Source organism: Dasypus novemcinctus, chromosome 17 (genome assembly GCF_030445035.2).
Source record: "Dasypus novemcinctus isolate mDasNov1 chromosome 17, mDasNov1.1.hap2, whole genome shotgun sequence".
Taxonomy (NCBI): Eukaryota; Metazoa; Chordata; class Mammalia; order Cingulata; family Dasypodidae; genus Dasypus; species Dasypus novemcinctus.
This window is the reverse complement of record NC_080689.1, coordinates 67,293,380-67,314,526: the sequence shown is the minus strand read 5'-3', so window position 1 is coordinate 67,314,526 and position 21,147 is coordinate 67,293,380. Positions and strand designations below refer to the sequence as shown.

Sequence of the window (21,147 nt, the reverse complement as noted above, 5' to 3'; positions counted from 1 at the left end):
CAAACAAACAAAAGCACTAATTACTATAAAATTGCAATTACTGACGGCCTATATGGGCACAGGAACAGAGATACACAGATAAAATGGTACGCCAAACATATCCAAAGATGGTTCATTTGTCCCACAAGACTCGCAGAGCAAACGCTGCCCATCTGCGTATTTTCAGTTCAAGGGCAAGGGTCTTGGGTACCATCCTGCTCTGCTCCTTGGGATCCCCCATACCCAGGTCCACTCATTCCCAAAAGAACAGGCTGGCCCACGGGGAGCTACGTGAGGGCAAAGGATCCCAGGAGCTGGGGGACAATGGGGCTGAATCTCCCCAACGGAGCCCTAAGTGATTCTGTGAACAGACGGGCTCTGGGGGGCCGCGGGGAGGGGAAGGTGAGACGCCCGGGAAGGGCTCAGAGGGGCAGCAACCGGCTCTGCAGGCGGTGGGGGGGGGGCTCCGTGAAGGATTCCAGGCAGGGGGTTTGTGTTCACAGCCTCGTGATTTAGACGGGAGGCAGATGGCAGGAGACGGGCTCGACCAGAGGGACCAGCAGGAGATCCTTAACATATGCAGGCAAAACCCACCAGGCCCCCAGCTCCCGCGGTGGGAGAGGAACTGATTCCAGAGATGGTTAGGAGAAAACTGCCTCTGGGTGGACCTGCCTCCGCCTGACTCCAGACAAGCTGGGGAGAGGGAGAGGCCTTCAAAGGCCAGCACGTTCTGTGGCTCGGAAGGTGGGATGGGCATCCTCTACCGACCAGGCATTTGGGAACCCACTGAGGTGGGGTGCTTTGGAGCACCAGGGTGGGCATTTCCAGGAGGCCCCAGCGGAGCGGGCCTGGAGGTCAGGAGAGGAGAGTGGGCCGGACAGGCAGCTGGGGCAAGCTGAGCAGCACCGGCCCGTCGGGGGTCAGCAAGGCCCTCCCCCTGTCCACCGCTGCCTGGAAGAACTCTAGGCTAGCGGCACTAACTCTTCCAATTTTGCAAGAATAAAACGGAAATTTGGGTTTAGGGGTTTTTTTTTGTTTGTTTGTTTTTTTTAAATGTGAAACCTCCCCTTTTAAAAACATGAACAACAAACAGAAATTTTTAGAAGCCACCCTGCATGCAAAACAAAACACGCCTCCGGGTGGTCAAGAGTTCCTGCTTCAGGCTGCAGTAGAACTGGTGCTTCCTTGTCAAGGCACCAATCTCATCTCTTTTATTTTATTATTAATTTTTCTATCTGGTTGTGCCATCGTCTTTTCAGTGCATCGCTTCGGTGCGCAGGGGCCTGCGCCTCTCCATGCAGGTCTGGGTCGCCTTTTTTCTCTTTTTTACCAGGAGGTCCTGGGGATCGAACCTGAATCCTCCAAATGGTAGGTGGCAGCTCAACTGCTTGAGCCACAGCCGCTTCCCCATCTTTATTTTTAAAATGGTTTTTCAGGGAATCGTAACTCATGAGCACGCAACGTAATGGTCTGACTGTGCTGGAACTCCCTGCCTTCCTGCCGGGCTTCCCCACAAGAGCATATCCTCCTTTGCTGCCTCATCCCCGAGCTGGGCATGGCTGGGCATCAACACACATCTGTAGCAGCTGGTAAGACGACGGGCCCTGCATCCAGGGCCCTGGAGGCGCTGCGGCCTCCGCTCAGTGCCCAGGCGGCTTCCAGCTCACCGCACTCCTGGGCCACATGCTCAGGGTCCAGAAGCTGACCCCAGCCTGGAGAAGCTGCAATATTCACCCCATCCCAACTGGCACACACACGGCACGCGGCAGGCGCAGGCAGACTGCTCTGAGGCCACACCCTTAACAGGTCCTGGACCCGCGCAGCAGCTACCAGGAAACTGTCAAGAGGGGATTCCTGCCCACACGCCCACGGAGGAACCCAACAGAGGGGAGTGCACAAAATGCAAGGGACAGGGAAGCAGACTTGGCCCAGTGGTTAGGGCGTCTGTCTACCACGCAGGAGGTCCACAGTTCAAACCCCCGGCCTCCTTGACCTGTGTGGAGCTGGCCCATGTGCAGTGCTGATGCCCGCAAGGAGTGCCCTGCCACGCAGGGGTGTCCCCTGTGTAGGGGAGCCCCACGCGCAAGGAGTGCGCCCCGTAAGGAGAGCCGCCCAGCACGAAAGAAAGTGCAGCCTGCCCAGGAGTGGCGCTGCACACACAGAGAGCTGACACAACAAGTAACGACACAACAAAAAGAAACACAGATTCCCATGCCGATGACAACAACAGAAGCGGACAAAGAAGATGCAGCAAAATAGGCACAGAGAACAGACAAGTGGGGGGGGAGAGAAATAAAATAAATAAATCTTAAAAAAAAAAATGCAAGGGACAGAGGACCACAAGGCATGACTGTACCAACATCTGAACAGAGAAACAGCTCAGGGGCCGCTGTACCATCTCACAGGATCACAAACATCTCATCCAGTTTCTGGGAAGGAATTCTCGAGCACTGAATCAAGAGCAGCACAACACCCGAGAGAAACCAAAAACTTCCTCCCGCAACTTCTGCCCATGGTGTTTCGTTCCACCTCCTGCGGTTTCCCAAAGAAGTGCACTGTGCCCCCCACGGGCCTTCTACCTGCCTCCTGACCTCTGAGGGCCTTCTACCAAAAGCCGTTCTCCTGTCCTCAGAGCGAGCGGCTGCCTGCGTTTATTCTGTGCCTTCTGAATGCCATCTGGGTCACTCTCCCGCTCACAGGCTCGGTTATCTGGTATGTCTTCCACCTTGTGCACGTGCCACCTTAAAATCAGAGTGCCAGCGAGCTCTCTGGGTCACCGTGTGGCTCCCTTAGTTCATTCTCTCAACGTCCAAGGCATCATCTGCTGAGCACCCGGGGTGTGCCTTGACTTCAGTCCCCAAAGTCCTGGCCAGGCAAGTCTGAATCTGCCAGGCACCCTGCCCTTAGCTGGACGTACTGGTTGGGGGTCTGGATGCCAACTCAGACATGAGCCTGGCTGGGAAAGAAAACCCAGGCTCTGGGCACAGGGCCGGATGGGGCGGGAGAGCCGCAGGAGACGTCGGCCCCCGCAGCTGGAGGCTCCACTCGCCAGGCACGGAGCGGTGTCCACTGCCTGGGCCCTCGATGCCATGTGACCACCAAGGACCAAGTGTCTTTCTCGGTGTCATGTCTGCGGGTTACTCGGGCAGGGCGTTGCAGGGAGAGGGAATACCTGCCCCTGATCCAATTCCCAAAGGAAGTAGAACTCTTTTGGAGAGACTTCCCACTGAAAGACATGGGGTATCTGGTGGCCACGTAACCCAATAACCACAGACGTCCACCACACTATGGGAGGGGCTAGAAGAGAAAAACAAAACTGCCATTTCCCACCACTTAATCGTTCTGTAACCTACCACCCATTTGTTCTTCCCACAAAACAACAGTGGATGGGGCACAGAATAGGAGGGGGCTCTTCCAGCTGAAGCTGGAGACTTCAGGACAAGTTAATACAGTAAGGAAAGAGAACAGCCAGCAGAGTGGACGGAGTGAGGAAGAGACTGTGCATTTCCAGATGTGCTCAAGCAGTTGAGCACCTGCTTCCCGCATGGGAGGTCCCAGTGCCTCCTAAAAAAACAACAACAAGCAAACAAACGGAAAAACCAACTCAGAGGAGCCGAAATGGCTCAGTGGTTGAGCACTGGCTTCCCACTTGTGAGGTCCTGGGTTCAATCCCTGGCCCTGGTACCTTAAAAAAAAAAAAAAAAAAAAAAAAGACAGTGGAACAGGTGTACCTCAGTGGTTGAGCACCTGCTTCATATGTATGAGGTCCCAGACTCCATCCCCAGTACCTCCTAAAAAAAAAAAGAAAAAAGAAAAAAAATTTCTTCCTTCTTTTTCTTCACTCTTCAGATAAGTGAACTTCCTGCCTTCTGGGAACACTGTCACTAAGTGTCCCTTCTCCCTGGTCTTTTCCTTCAAAGCAGCATCATTTACCAGGGGGCTCAGGGATACCCCCAAGGCTGGTCCATCCTTGGGCATCGTCTCGAGCTCTCTGGGCTCTGGGCACCTGTCCACAGACCCCTGAGCCCAAGGTCGTCCCGCGCCAGCCTGCTTGCCTCCTCGCGGCCACAGGTCCCGGGCTCGCGCCTTGCCTGGCAGCCCCCTCCCCTGCCGGTCAGCTGGTGTCCAGGCAAGCATGCTCTTCCCAGCCCCCAGCAGACACCAGCCCAGCTAGGAGCCAGCCCTTCACGCCCGCACCGAGGGTCTGGAAATGCACATTCTCTTCACTGCCGTCCACACCGCCAGCTGTTCTCCTTCCTCACTGTACCAACTCTTCCTGAAGTCGCTAACTTCACCTGGAAGAGCCTCTAACTATTCTGTGCCTCAGAGATCTTCAATTTCCTGCCCAAGAACTCAGAACTCCTAAACGACCGTGTAAGTTAGCGGGAGAAAGGGGCGGCTGTCACTCTGTGGGTTTCTCTGGGGAGAGAACATCCCACCCCCATGAGCCACGTCAGGCAGACACAATGAGCCTCATTGCAATGAACCACTTCCACAAGGGACCCCGGCTTCTCGCCTGTGAACGCTCTAGGCAGTTCCAGATTCTTCTGTATATAGAATTCTGTGATACCCACAGACAACTACTAAGAATAGATAAGTGGTATTCTTATCTTTTACTTTCACTAAACACAAAGATGCACAGCATGGGGTCTGTGATAAAACAGGCTTGTACCCAGAAGGGCACGTGCGGACAACGGTCATCTTGCCACGTGGGTGTCCCCCCGCCTCCTTGCCTCTGCCCGTGGGACTTCCCGCACCTGCAACGCTTCGGCCTTTCCTTGTCCCATTTTTCAGGACCCCGTGGTCAGGGCCCCGCACACGCCTACCTCCTCCAGCCTGAAGGCTCTCCCCACCATCCAGTGCTTTGCCCCAAACTTGCACAATGCTGAGTCTGCCTCTAAAGTTAAACCTCAGCTATTCAAATCTCACACATTTGGGGAAGCAGACGGGGCTCAACTGACAGAGCGTCCACCTACCACATGGAGGGTCCAGGGTTCGACCCCCAGGGTCTCCTGACCCGTGTGATGAGCTGGCCCACGCGCAGGGCTGCCGCGCACAAGGAGTGCCATGCCATGCAGGGGTGCCCCACGCGCAAGGTGTGCTCCCCACAAGGAGAGCCGCCCTGCGTGAAAAAAGCGCAGCCTGCCCAGGAGTGGCACCGCACACACACAGAGAGCTGACGCAGCAAGAGGACACAACAAAAAAGAGACGCCGATTCCCAGTGCTGCCTGATAATGCAAGAAGACAGGAAAACACACAGTGAATGGACACAGAGAGCAGACAATGGGGGGGGGGAAGGGAAGAGAAATAAATAAAATAAATCTTAAAAAAAAAATTACTTGCTGTTTTAAAAAAAAAAAAAAATTCACACATTTGGTTTCACGTGTCTCTACATCTTTAACCCCTTGCATGCGAGGGCAGAGCCCTCCATTTCCCAGACAGACGCCCCCAGCCACACCCCCAGCCCAGGGCTGAGCAGGCAGGGGCAGCCTGGCTCTGTGTCAGCAGCGTCCTGCAGGAGCAGACACTCCGGGGTTAAGGATCCTTTGTGGGCTGTCAGGGCAAGGTCAGAACTGTTTGGTGAAATGAGTCTGGTCATTTACGAGCCCCCTGCCTGGCTGCCATCTAGGAAACAGTGGCTTGGGAGCAAGGCAGCCACCTGGAGGCCCGGCTCCTCCCCAGCTGGGGTCACAGGACCTGCGGTTTCCTCCCTGCCCCGGAGAGGCACGTGGAGTGGGGGGAGGAGCTAGGCGGCCCCCGGCGCCGCCAAGGGCATGGCCCAGCACCGGCTAAAAACAGCATCCCCAGCTTCCCCTCCTCCTACCCCAGAGCCTGGGCCACGGGGAGGGCCAGAGCTGAACGTGATTCCTGGTGCAGCGCCGAGGCCAGCTCAGGAGGCCGGGGCCCGACATACGAACGAGACGGGGTCAAACGGCAGAGACGGGCGGGAAAGGACCCGACACCAAGCCCAGATGCCAGCTCTACGGTGCCCGCACGGCTGGTTCCCACATGCCCAGCCCTGCCGCGGTGGAGCGCGCGGGCGGCCCCGACACTCACCCACTTTGCGATGGGGCAGCCACGCGAGCTCTTGCCCTCCTTCCCGGTGTAGATGACCTTCTCGATGCGGATGGCCTTGCCCTTCTCTCCGTACCTGCAGAAGGAGACGGCGGTCACGTCAGCACAGACCAAGGCCCGGCGGGCGTCACTTGGGGTTTCCAGTGACTGTGCGACAAGCTTAAGTGCTCACTCTGTGCCGAGAGCCTCTGGAGACAGAGTGGCCACCCCCGGGGCCCAGGACCTCTGGCTCACCTGCCTCTGCCCTGCTCCCACCCTTTTGGCCCCCCCTCTGTCCCAGGCAGAGGGGGCAGCCCCCAAATGTCCCCGGGAAAGGCAGGGAAACCAAAGGCATGAGTACCCAGCACGTTAGCTGAGCCATCCTGAAAGCGAGCAGTCTATAAACTCAACAAACAAAGAAGATACTTGGGAAATCCCTACTGTGCTCTTGCAACAATCCCCGGCTGCCATTTGAACGCGATGAGGACAAAACCTGAGGCTGGAGGGAAATGACCCGGCTCCAAGGATCTGGGACAAGAAACCCATCTGGTAACTACCCAGGCCGCGGCGCTGCGCCCTCCAGCTCACCTGCCCCCCCGCCTCCACGCACACACACGCTCAGGGTCTCAGAGCCACAGATCTCCGAGGACATCTAATCAATCGCACCACGTCTGAGAGGTGATGAAACTGCGGTCCCATGCCCGAGGCCAAGCAACCGTATGGGGCAATGACGGCTGAAGTCCAGCCAGGGATCAGGGCACTGGGCTTCGTGCTGGCCCAGCCACTCTCCTTCTATGTGACAGAACTTCTCTAAACCTCACTTTTCTCATTTCACTGGTTCCTACCTACTAGGCTTGGTAGAAGATTAAGAGGGATAATGCACAAGAAATGCCTATTTTAAATATCTTGATACTCCTGGCAGGAAGGAAGAGCCAATAAATACTATTCTTAATAATGAAAAGAGCCATCTTACCAATTGTCTTATTTTGAATAGATTTTAAATTTCTGGTACAAATACTGTCTCATCTGCAATTACCAGCAATTTGCCACTTCCTCCTTTCCACTATTTTCTATTTCAGCCTCATCTCTCTGTACTGGTCAGCCCTTTTGAAGCACTGGCAGACATCTTCGCTAAGTTCCTGCCTTTACTGGAAATGTTTCTGACAGTTCATCGCTGAGCGAGAGGCTGGCTGGCTTTTAGGTAAAGGCAAAAACTTGCTTACTTTTACGAGCTCTATCAAGGGGCTCCTATTCTAAGGGTCTTTAATCAAGAACCAATGATTACTTTTATCAAATATATTTTTAACACCCAAGGAGATGATTAAGTGGTTTTTCTTCTTTGGTCAATTAACACAATATTATTTTAAAAGATTGTCTCAATCAAACTATCCTTGTATTTCTGTCATGAATCCAATTCGGTCATGGCATATTATCAAATATCCATTTTATAGTGATTTTATCATAGCCACTGCAGTTTAAAATATACTTTTTTTTTTTGAGGTACCAGGGGCTAGGGACTGAACCCAGGACCTCGAGTGTGGGAAGCAGGTGCTCAACTACTGAGCCACACCAGCTTCTCTGAGTTGTTTAAGTTTCCATTTGTTTCGCTTGTTGTTTGTTTTTGTTGTTTACAGGAGGCACCAGGAACTGAACTTGGGGTTGGTGCTCAACCGCTTGAGCCACACATCCACTCCCCCATACATTCTTTGTCTCTAGGAAGCTCTGTCTCAGAAATAACTGTACAAATGCACCAAGATTTAAGAACAAGGTATTCATTGTTGCATCAACAAAAAAATTCAAAAACAAATGTCTAGTATGGGACTGACTCAATGAAACTTGTGTCTATTCAATGGAAATCATGTCATCAAAAAGGTCTGGATCAGAAAAGAAAAAAAAAAGGATTGGATGGGAGCATTTATGTACCAACATAGGAAAAAATTAAGGGGGGGGGGGTGAATTAAGCAAAGGGCCAACAGTGGTTACATTATGATTGATCCCATCTGTTCAAAATTTCTCTGTATATATATATTTATATGAAAACGCTTAGGAAAAAAATCAAAACGTAAGCATCAAACTTAAAAAAAAAAATTGTCCCTTCTGGGAAAAATAATTGGTGGAGAGTTTTTTTTTTTTTTTCACTTTTTACTTAAGAGACTTTAGGGGAGCAGATGCAGCTCAAGTGGCTGGGCACCCGCTTTCCACGTACGAGGTCCCAGGTTCAATTTCCAGTACCTCCTTAAAAAAGAGAGACTTTAAAACCTTTGATAGGCATGTTCTATTTTTGTAATTAAAAAAGAGAACCAAGAAGTTTTTAAAATGCTGATCTCAGGTTTCCCCAAGATCCATGTTCTCTACTTCACTCGAGATCTGAGGGAAGTGGTTCTGCCGGTTACAGCACTAAGACCCTGAAGTGGTGTTAGCCCCTCAGGGAGAGCACTGGGAAGACGGGCCACTGGGGACGCAACGCGGCTTGGCCTGGATCAAGAGGAGACGACCAGAGAGGGCTGCTTTTGTTTGTTTCCTGGGAAACTTTCGACTCAACAAGCGTTTATCAGGAAGCGGCCCTCCAGCGCAGGCTCCGGGCACTCTGCGTGTCCTGGGACGGCCGCGGGGAAGCACAGCCCGAGATGACCGCGCTGCTCTCGCAGACACCGAAAGAAATATCGCGTTCCCCGCAGGAGGGTGAGCTGAGGACACAGCTGGGGCTTTCTGACCGGGACCCTCCCCCAGCGTTCCTGCCCTTGTGAGGAACACTTCCTGCAGTCAACGCCAGATGTCATTTTAGAGAGCAAATAAAAGGGCAGCAATCTGCCTCACCAGCCACGCTTCAGGAAAAAAAAAATCGCAACTGTCTCTTGGCATTTAAAGACAATCAACTAACAGACTCTCACTTGGGTCTTTCTCCTTCAAGATCTTCCCTCCTGGCCTATAATTGAGAAGCCCTTCTAGTATCTAGGTGGGCACTAGACTTAAACTAGGTCTGGAAGGAGAGGCTGAAGGCTTATTCTTCTAAAAGGCGACCTGGTCACCTTAGCCAGTGGCCCTCAAAGGGTGGTCCCCAGACCAGGGCATCAGTATCACCCCAGAACTTGTCAGGGAATTGAACTCTGGGGGTGAGCCAGCACCCTTGCTTTCGTAAGCCCTACAGGAGATGCTGACGGCCACTTGTGTTTGAGAGCTGCTGATCTAAGGCCGTGCTGCTTCTGGGTTATCTCTGCCACACCGCAAGTAGTTCCAACCTCTCAGAGCTCAGGGAACTCGCTACCACAGGATCGGGTCTTTGTTTCTAGAATGAGCTCTGGAGGACACAGAGAATCCCCTTCCTAGCCAGGGGACATGCACCCCGCACCATCTGCCGTTCTCAAATACAGGTTTGCAACTGGCTATTCACCTGTTGCCAGGAGGCTGGAACCCATAAATATAGCTGGGATACAATTTTAGGATTTGCTTTCAACCTCTCCCTCCTCTCTACAAATCTTAAATCGGAGTGGGGGGTAGACAGAAGGACATAATGTTGGTACTCGAAATGCAAAGAAGGGGTCTTTTCTGTGTATGTTTCTGAGAGATGAGCCCTGAACACTTGCTCCTATGAGAATCAAGGGAGCCCTTCAAAACTCTTTGGGGTCACATCCAAAGGACCCAAAGGCTCCCATTGGCCAAAGATGAGACACCCCCCTCCTCCCGATGGGAGGTACACAAATCCAGCTCGAGGTTTCCAAGCAGCCAACAGAAAGATGGAAATGAAATCTGTTACATGATTTACAAGGTCCCTAAGATAAAAATAAACCAGTTGCTGAGGAAAAAACACAAGTACTCCTGGTCTTGAGAAGACTCCCTCCCTTGGACCAGTTTCTACAAAATCTACTGTTGGCTGTTATTTTTATAAAGCAATGAGGGAAAAAAAAGGACACATTCAAATTCGATCACTTTTCAAAACATATTTTTATAATTAAAAGTTATTTAGGGAGCTGTCTGGAAAGCTTATAAAATTTTCAGCAAAAAAAGAACTGTCCCGGATCAAACTTGTGCGTTTGACAGCCCTGAGGCCCTCAACCAGCAAAGGACCGCATCAGGGTTCCGCAAAAAAAAAAAAATCACCGGCCAGAATCACACCTGGCCCAGCCTCACCCCTGCAGCGCAGGCGCGCCTGACCACACACGCCCACCCGGAACCTGCTTCATTCTCATGGACTCAGAGGCGCCCTTTGAATTGGACCAGAGTTTACAGATGGGGTATTTGATCAAATAACTTTCTGCTGTGCTTTGAATATAAATGTTTCCAGATGGCCTTGGGTAATTAAGAGTGACTACAAGCGGATCCCTCTCCTCCGCTCCCCCTATCTTTGATTCGCTCAGGGAAGCCATTCGAGTTATTCAGTCCCCAACCACGTTCCCTGCTGGATTGACGGGATTAATCTGGTTCTCCCAGTCAGACAAAATCTGCTTCCTACACCTGCGGACACTCTAAGCCACTCAGCCTTCCACACGTTTGTGTGAATATGTATGAGTAAGCGTATGTTTATGTTTATATAATCTTTGCCTTTACTATTAAAATCTAATGCTTGTTATAAAAAAAAATGCAATCCACACATATGGATGCGGTAGATGAGGACAGCCCCACTCTTCGTATAGTGTTTACTATGTGCCTGGCCCCAGGTGCTTTATATATAAAAATGCAGTTCATCCTATACCCTGGAACTCACACAGTGCTTCTATCTGATGTGGAATGTACATCAGTCGAAGGTCTCTAGCTACATAAACTGCCTTTTTAAAAAACTTGCTTAAAAAACAACAAACACAGAATTATTAAGTACCCTAAAGCCCTATATTTGGACTGAAAGTTACCAGTATAAACTTACGGTGCAAATGTCACACAGCTCTTTTTACTGAAATGGCCTAGAAACAATGAGCGAGCCATCATCAATGGACATCCTGGCTAGATTCTGATTTCTAAATACTTTTTCTCCCCATCAAAGGAGCCAGGTCTTCTTGGCTAAAAGGACATCCTGAGCCCAGAGGATCTTGTCATAAGAGAATCAAGAAAGACTCCTAGGACACGTCAAAGGCCGCAGGAGAAGACCTGAACACGCTCCCACTGGCCCAAGATAACACATGAACGTCCCCCAAGGGAGGGACAGACCACGACCGACAAAGTGGTTTTGAGACAAAAAGAAGGAAAAATACAGCCCGACTCTGATCAGGCTTTTAGATCTGCCAATTACCAGGACATACAGAAGGCAGCAGAGGAACAGGTTAAAAAAAATTTCCACAGGAAAAGAAATCAGCAAGACTGTGGGAAACTTTACAGGACAATCACATTTCTTCAGTAAAAACATTTCAAGAAAAATTCAGAAGAGCAGAGACAGCTAGAAAGATGGAGTGTGGACCTTTAGCTCAAAAGAAACGCACACGCCTGGAGGTGAGACTCCCCGGCTCCTTCCACAATTGTCCTTGTTCACTGCACAGGCAACGGCAGTGACCAGAGCTGACAGGCCGCATTCCACCCAGGAGGCAACCGCGGCTCCCGGGGCCTCCGGGCGTCACTCACCGCTCCTCCATGAGCTCCCGGATAGCGGCCACCGTGGGGCCCGACCCCAGGTGGGTGTAATACGGACCTTCATCTTTCTCCACTATTTGTTCTGCAGAAACACAAAGAGTAAACATTTGGAGTTATCAATTAGTCAACATTCATTTATTAAGGCAAACCACCAAAAGGAAATAGGCACGTAAAACAGAAAAAATCCAAGTGGCTTTCAAATGTGTGGAAATGCATTCAGCCTCATTAGAAACCAGGAAATACAAATCAAGTCATAATGAAATACATTACACACTAACCAAACTGGCAACATTTTAAAACGTGATAAAACCAAGTGTTGTCAAGACTGTGGTCTAAATACTTTGGGACACAGTTTACCTTCACCTACTAAAGTTTAAGATTCACGTACTCTATGGCCCAAGCAATTCCATTTCCAGATACATACTCTAGACCAACAGTCGGCAAACGTTTTTTGTAAAGGGCCAGCCCATCCGCCTCTGTCTTGACTACTGGGCTCTACCATTGCTGTGGTGAAAGCAGCTATCGAGAACATATAAATATATAAATGGGTGGGGCTGTGTGCCAACAAAACTTCTTTTATAAAAACAGGTAGCAAGTCATAATTTGCCAGTCCCTGTCCTACATGAAATCTAAATGATCACATGCATCAAAACACACAAACAAGTATTTTCATAGCAGCGAGTATTGCAATAATCAAAAGGGGAAATAATTCATAATCTAACAATACAGTGGCATGCATAAATAAAATGCAATAGAGTCATATAATGGAATACATCCAACAACAAGAATAACCTATAACATCATACTAAGTGAAGAAGCACAACACAGAAGGATGCCATGCATGTTCCACTTGAGTAAAATTCATAAACAGGCAAAACTAAACTCGACTGTGTACAGATACCGCAGTTCATACATAGGTGGGAGAATTACTACGTTGAGCCTAAGAAACTGCACATAAGCAACAATATTTGACCTACAAAAAAAAAACACAGTACTTCCTTAGGGCTCAACCTTAACATAAAGAAAAGCAAATAAATTATTACAAAAATCAAAAGAGTGGTTACGAGATTGGGAAGGGTCCACGGGAGGCTGCAAATGGCCTATTTCTTGATCTAGGTGGTGGCTACAAGGTGTTCATTTATAGGTTTCATTAAGCTGTGCATGAATGTTTTGTACTTTCCTATATATACAATTCAAAGTTTTGACATCCAGAAGAGTAAACTTCACACCAATTTAATGCAAAGTGTTATGCTCAGCTCTATGGGGGAACCCAAGACAGGAAGGACAACGTCTGATTGTTGCCTTTAAAGTTTCTGCTCTAGCCGGGTAGACAAGACCCACATACACGAAGATACCTAAGGGCATCTGCAATCAATGGGAAAAGGTGACGTTAGGATAATGGGGGAAAACACTCAGTTCACACTATCTACTTTACCCCAAAATATATTCTAAATGGTTGAATAACAAATACAAAAAATAAAACTAGATAAGTACTAGAAATAAGAAATGGAAGGTTTTTTTGTTTTTTAAATACCATGGAGTAGGAAAGATCATTTCTAAATATGACATGAAATTCAGAAGCCACATTAAAACTTCTTATATACTTAACTAAAGAAATAAAATTTATGGTAATACCTCTCAAAAAACCAAGCCAAACAACAAACTACAAAATGGAGGGAAATATCTGGAAATCATATCAGATGGAAGGTTAATGCCTTAATAAATCAAGGGCTCCTACATCATTGTATATACGTTACCCCCCCCACACACACACACACATAAAAACCCATGGGATTGTACAACAAAAGGTGAACCCAAATGTAAACAGTGGGCGAAAGTTAATAGCATAATAATATTCATTGTCATCAACTGTTAACAAAGGTACCACACTAATGCAAAACGTTAATAATAAGGAAACTGGGGGGGGGGTAATTGGCATTCTGTACCTTCTACATGATTTTTGTGTAAAGCTACAACTGCTCTAATAAAAAAAGGAAGAAAAAAAAAAGAAAAGAGCACCAATAGCTAAATAAGGCCAATAACACAAGAAAAATGGAAGGGGAAAAAAGGTTGAAAACAATTCTTAGAAAGAGAAATGCAAGTGGCTCAAACATACACAAAGCTAAAATAAGATCTGCTTTTCTCCTTCCATGTGAGTCACCATCCATAAGCCTGGAAACTCACTGTGTTGGTGAGGACGCGGGAAAGCAGGCAGGACAGAAAGCAATTGAGCAACAGGTTCCAGGTTACACACACACGCAGTAATTCAGAGAATTTCAGATCCTTTCAGGAATTTATTTCTAGAAATTTGATTACGTACTAGTATACGTACAAAATAATATTTTTTATAAGAAAATTAATTCCATCATTGTAGGAGTGGGTGGAGCTCCTGCTGAGTGCCTGCTTCATGATCACAAGGTTCTGGTTCAAGCCCCAGTGCCTCATTTAAAAAAAAAAAAAAAAAAGAGGGAAGTGGACTTGGCCCAACGAATAGGGCGTCCGCCTACCACGTGGGAGGTCCGCGGTTCGAACCCAGGCCTCCTTGACCGTGTGGGGCTGGCCCATGCGCAGTGCTGATGTGCACAAGGAGTGCCCTGCCATGCAGGGGTGTCCCCGCGCAGAGGAGCCCCACGCGCAAGGAGTGCGCTCCATAAGGAGAGCCGCCCAGCATGAAAGAAAGTGCAGCCTGCCCAGGGATGCACACACTTGAGAGCTGACATAAGATGACAACAACAAAAAAGAAACACAGATTCCCATGCTGCTGACAACAATAGAAGTGGACAAAGAAAATGCAGCAAATAGACACAGAGAACAGACAACCGGGGGGGCAGGGGGGAAGTGAAAAGAAATAAATACTTTCAAAAATAATAGTAGTAATAATAATAAATAAATAAATCTTTTTTTAAAAAAAAGTAACAACTGTGATTAAGGACCAGTTAGATACATTATGGTGCATCCATATACTAAACACTGAGCAGCCTTCCAAAGGAATCAGGCAGCTCTGGAAAAGAACATGACCTCCAAGCTACTTTAACTGGAGAAGCAGCCAGTATCTGTACAGCCTGTATAATAATGCTACTGATGGTGGACCCACACAGTCACACATTCCTACATGTACGCACGCACACACATAAATGTGTCTATGTCACATACTCTATACCTTACCCCAAAATATAGGTGTTTTGCTAAGAAGAGCAGAATAAGAGGAAGTTAGTGAAAATGAGTTCAGCTGTATTCCCAGTTTACAACAAAGAAAACAAAACAATAACGTAAGCCACGGCGGTGCGGCGCAGGTGACCTGAGGGCGGCCGGCTTCGGCTGGCAGGGGCCCCTGCCTCCCCACTGACCTGGGCCAGGCTCTCCGCTCTCTGTTCAACCACTGTCGTGGTGCCCAAACCGCCCTCTGCTCCCCTAAATCATCCCATCTGTCACCGCCGGTCAAAGCCTCAGAACAGAAATCTGATCATGCCACTTCCCAGTGACGACTCCCTCCTGGAGGGGAGGCAGAGCCCACATTCCAGAGCCCGGTCCATGGGCCCCCACCCGGTGCCATCCCTGCACACCTCCCAGCCTGTGTCCTGCCACGGCCACCATGGCCCCAGACACAAAACCGCAGCGATGCGCTGTGTCTTTAAGCGTGCTTTCTCACTGGCCACAGTATCTCCCTTGTGAAAAGCTGTGCTCATCTGGTAAGGCCTCAGTTAAATGCCGCCTTTTCCATGATGCCCTTCTGGATTCCCTCCGGAACCCCACAGCGCCTCCAGCACAGCACAACATCAAGGCACGAGCCACACTTTAACTGTCCATGTGGCATGGCAGGACTGAACTTGGCTTTGCAGAAACCAGGCATCTGTGATGAGTTACCATCCGTACCACTCTCATCCTCACGCCTTCACGTATACCATGAAGACAATAAATTTACCTCTCAGGGTTGTGGTGAGGATCAAATGGGATCAAGGACATAAAGACTTAGCACACCAACAGGAAGTTGTCATCCAGGCTCTGCCAAACAAACTGTGTGATTGCTGGCTAGTTACAAAACCTTTATGAGCCTTAAAGCAATTAAATTAATGTTGAGGGAAGCGGATGTGGATCCAGCCATTGGGCTCCCGTGTACCGTATGGGAGGTCCAGGGTTAGATTCCCGGGGTCTCCTGGTAAAGGTGAGCTGGCCCACATGGAATGCTGGCCTGTGTGGTGAGCTGGTGCAGTAAGATGACACAACAAAAAGAGACACGGAAGAGAAACAATAGGAGATGCAGCAAACCAGGGAGCTTAGGTGGCTCAAAAGACTGAGTGCCTCTCTCCCACTCTGAAGGTCCGAGGACTGGTTCCTGGTGCCACCTAAAGAGAAGAGACAAGCAGATACAGAAGAATACAGGGAATGGACACAGAGAGCAGACAACAGGGGGAAGGGGGAGAGGATAAACAAATCTAAAAAATAATAATAATGTTGATAGTGTTTAGGATTGAGGAGATTAAATGAGATGAAAGATGCCTAGCACAGTGCTTAAATGATTCATGAATGAGTAAATATTTCCAACGAAACTTTAAAAATGCCTTGCTCCAAATACACACTATTTGAACCATAAAACAGAACTATAGGGCTGGGGGAGGGGGGAAGAGAGGATCTGAGAAGGTGGGTGTGGAAGGTAACTGGTCTGAACTGGGTGCTGGGAGGCCACCCAGCATAGGAAATTGAAGGTAACTTCTGAGCTCTGTCCAGTTTCTATTGTCTGGAGAAAATTCAAGTTGAAGGATTGACTGCAGGTCTTATACTGGAACTGGAACTGGACCATGATGTAGCTTTTGGTGACTATTTTCTGCTCCAACTTGGGACATCTTGTTATACAAAAAAACAAAGAAGGGCTTCCAAGAATGGTGGGACATGGCCAAGGAACACAGGAGTTAGCCTGCAGGGGCTCTCAGTGGCAAATTTGGGACAAGCTGAGAAAAAAATAAAAAAGACTGGAATGGAAGCACATTAAATATATAAATATTTATGATGATGTTCCATACAGAGAAAGAGGGGAAAAAAGACAAGCTCTCATTTACCACTGTTGCAGGTGACCATTCATTTTCTTTACTGTAAAGTGCACTATTAGGTACCATGAAAAGATGAAAGAAAAACAATCCTGCCACTTAAAACCATGACACAATGCTTTATAATATTTATCACTTAGAATTTTCATTTTATACTTACTGAAAAAGATTTTAGACTTATTTAGACAGAGCTGTATTATGTATATATTATGTTGTATATATACGTATATAAAGGTAAACCTAAGATAAATAAATGATGCAAAGTTGTTACTCTGCACGAAAATATGGAATTGTGGTCACTTGACCAACAACAAACTTTTGCTTCCCTAACATGGAATTTATACCCTGAATTTCACTTTCCATGTTCTGCATACACAGTAACTTTTTGTTTCTATGCCAAATGGTACTGTACTCTATTTGAAGCCATTTTTAACAGCATTTAAACTTAACACGTGAAATACTAACAATGTTCATAACTCAACTAAAGAGATAATATGAAAATCTACAACCAAATTCACACATGCAGCTTTGTCACAAGGGCTGTCTGGCAAACAGCAAGTGTAAGACATTGTTGATTATAAAGATGTTAAAGACGTTAAAAATAAAGAAGGGCACACCCAAGCACACACCCTCCAACTGACGAAATGTGATATTTAACCAACTCTTTATTCTGATATCTGTCAGTTAAGGAAAAATTAAGCATTAGTCAACCTTTCTGGTAGGAGGTAAACAAATGATGAGGAAAAGTATCTTTATAGAAAAACATCAGTTATTAAGTGCAGAAAAAATGATGGAATTAGAAAATTATTGTTTTGCAACCCCTAATGAAAAATGGTAGCAGACTGATGGAGAACTGGGTGTTCACAGGGTGGCAAAGTACTGCCCCGTAGATCACTTGGTAGATGCAAGGGGCAAAAAGCAACTTTACAATAGCAAGACCTGGCTCTCCCCACCTTTATCTGGTGATCAATCCAGCATCACCAACAGTGGGACAATCAGGCCTCTAGATGTAATGTGATATGAGGAACATGGCATCATCCATAAAGTATTTCTAAAAAAGAATGATTCGGGGAGGTGGGTGGGGTATGTGGGAACTTCTTGTATTTTTTAATGTAACATTTTTTGTGATCTATATATCTTCAAAAAAATACAAAAAAATAAAAAATAAATGCTCAAAAAAAAAAACAAAAACGTTTGGCCTGAATTAATTATTTAGCTCTAATTTCCAGTCCACAGGAAATACAGGGAGGGATACAGAAGTAAGTTAACAGGAAGCGGATGTGGCTCAAGCAATTGAGCTCCTGCCTACCACATGTGGGAGGGGTCCCGTGTTTGGTTCCTGGTGCCTTCCTGGAGAAGATGAGCAAGACAGCGAGCTGGTACAATGGGCAGGCGCGGTGAGCTAACACAACAAGATGACGCAACAAGGAGACACAAAGAGGAAAGATGATGAGACACACAACAAAGCAGGGAGCTGAGGTGGCTCAAGCGATTGAATGTCTCTCTCCCACATGGGAGGTCCCAGGTTCAGTTCCTGGTGGCTCCTAAAGAAAAGATGAGCACACAGCAAGTGGACACAAAGCAGAAAGCAAATGCAAACAACAAGAGAGGAGGAGTAAGACTAAATAAATAAATCTTTAAAAAAAAAAAAAAGTTAAGCAACATCCCAAATCTGGAATGGTGACAGGACAATGTACAGGGCCAGTAGCTCTGGTCTCTTCAACAGTCCAGGCTCAGATCCAACTTGTCTTCCTATGATGCTTTTGCCTAAACCACCACGTAGGGACCTGCACGCACTGGGTTCGCCATCCTGGCACTCAGTGCATCACTGCACCTGGAACTCACTTCATAGCTAATAAAAGGTGACAATGGGCTTGCACCCCTGGAATTCACTTATCTTAACACATTGGCCTTTTCCCTGACAATAGAATGACCTTTTAAAAACTCAGTTATGGTGCCAGACAAGTGACAATATTTTGCAAAGTTGGGATAATTTTCTATAGACTGAAGTTATCTGCTCTGAATCAGAAACCAATATATAGTTCTGTTTTGCTTACAGCAATATATCATCTTTTTAGTGCTGCCCAATGCTATTAATCTTAAATTCAATAGGAGAGTTTACCCTATTTACATATTGTAACATGTTTGGTCTTCTGTCCCTTCATGCTTTCCATGTTTATGCTTCCTTATTTTCTTGCTATAGATTGTGTATTTTTCTTTTAATCCTCCCCTTCCTTAGCCGTGGAAATTTGGAAAGCCTACAGAATGCTTTCAGTAATGTTAATGGTACTTTTAGAGGAAAAGACATTAGCACCCTTATAATTCCTTGTACCTCCTCCTTCACCTTATCTCCTGCCTTTTGTTGGCATCCTTATGAATATATTTCCCCTCTCTCTTATTATAAGTTAATATAAAAATAAATTTATTTCAAATATAGTGTAAGTAAATATATTACTTTCTTGTTTTAGAAAATTATCACAGTTATTTCAATTTAGACTTTATACTTAAATAGATTTAGTGTGAGCTGCCAACCCCTTCATACCACAACTTTCCCATCTGCTACTCATTTATTTTGATTCACCTCCAGAAAATGTAAGTTCTTGAATATTTAGAAATGTCTTTCTGGAGCCTTTACGTGTGAATGGCAACTTAACTGGGTATAGAATTCTTGGGTCAAACTTTTTATCTCAGTACTCTGAGTACATCACTCTATTGCTTTCTGGTTTCTAATGACACTGAGTAGACTACAACACATATATCCAATAAAGGACTCATATCTAGAATAAAGAAAGAATCCACCAATCAGTAAGACAGACACAAAATAGAGAAATAGGCTAACGATTTCAGCAAGTAACTCTACAAAAGAGGACATACAAAAAAGTGCTCAACTTCATTAGTCATCAGGGAAATACAAATTAAAACTATAATGAGATACCATTATACACCTGTGGGAATGACTAATATAAAAAAGACTGATGTAATTGGGCTTCATCAAAATTAAAATCTTTTGTGTACCTAAGGACATTATCAAGAAAGTGAAAGACAACCTACAGAAAGGGAGAAAATATTTGGAAACCATATATCTTATTAGAGTTTAATATCCAGAAGATATAAAGAACTCCTACAACTGAACCATGATAAGACAACCCAACTTAAAAATGGGCAAAGTGGGAAGCAGATGTAGTCCAAGTGGTTGAGCACCTGCTTCCCATATACAAGGTCCTGGGTTCAATTCCTGGTACTTCCTGAAAAGAAAACAAAAAGCAAATGAAAAAAACCAATGCTCATTGGGGAATGAATGTACCTCAGTGGTTGACTGCCTGCTTCCCATGTACGAGGTCCTAGGTTCAATCCCCAGTACCTCCAAAACATTTCTTTTTAAATGGACAAAGGACTATATTAGACTCGTCTCCAAAGAAGATACATAAATGGCCAATCAGCACATGAAAAAATGCTCAACATCATTAGCCATTAGGAACTGAAAATCAAATGCCACCTCATATCCACTTCAATGGCCATTTTGGAAAATAACAAGTGTTGCAGAGGATGGGGAGGAAAAGGGACCCTTGAACACTGTTGGTGGGAATGTAAAATGACGCAGCCACAGTGGAAAGCAGCTTGGTGGATCCTCAGAGTTAAATCAAGAACTATCATATGACTTGGCAATTCCACTTCCAGGATTACACCCAGAAGATGTGAAAGCAGGGACTCAGACAAATACTCATACACCAGTGCTCACAGCTGCATTATTCACAATAGCCAGAAGTTGACAGGAACCCAAATGTCCATCAGCAGGTGAATGGGTAAGGAAACTGTGACTGATACATACATTATTACTCAGCCTTAAAAAGGCACAGAGTTCTGATACATGCCATTTTATGATAAATCTTGAAGACATCTGTATTAGCCAGCCAAAGGGGTGCTGACGCAAAATATTAGAAATTGGTTGGTTTTTATAAAGAGTATTTATTTGGAGTAGGAGCTTACAGATACCAGGCCATAAAGCCTAAGTTACTTCCCTCACCAAAGTCTATTTTCACGTGTTGGAGCAAGATGGCTGCCGACATCTGCGAGGGCTCAGGCTTCCTGGGTTCCTCCCTTTCGGGTCTTGCTTCTCTCTGGGTTCATTGTTCCTCTCTTCCCAGGGCTTGCTTTTTCCTGGGCTCAGCGTTCCTCTCTTCCTGGAGCTTGCTTCTCTTTCCTCTGTGAGCTTACTTCCTGGGGCTCCAGTTTAAGGCTTCAGCATCAAACTTCTATATCAAAACTCCAACATTAAAAACCCCCAACTCAGTCCAGTGCCATGTCTTTTATCTGTGAGTCCCCACCCCTTGGTGGGTGGGGACTCAAAGCCCTAATGACATGGCCCAATCAAAGCCCTAAGCATAACTCAATCATGCCCAGGTACAGACCAGATTACAAAGATAATCAATATCTATTTTTGGAATTCATAACCAAATCAAACTGCTAGAACATCATGTTGAATGAAAATAGGTCAGATACAAAAGGACAAGTACTG

General features: G+C 46.8%; 1 protein-coding gene across 1 annotated transcript in view; it reads right to left on the bottom strand.

Moving 5' to 3' along the window:
- Nucleotides 1-21,147, bottom strand: part of TET3 (tet methylcytosine dioxygenase 3) — a 113,006-nt gene that overhangs the window by 17,674 nt on the left and 74,185 nt on the right. Inside the window, 2 exon segments of the mRNA XM_058278929.1 lie at nt 6,037-6,130; nt 11,581-11,671. Of these exon segments, the coding sequence (XP_058134912.1) occupies nt 6,037-6,130; nt 11,581-11,671 (185 nt within the window).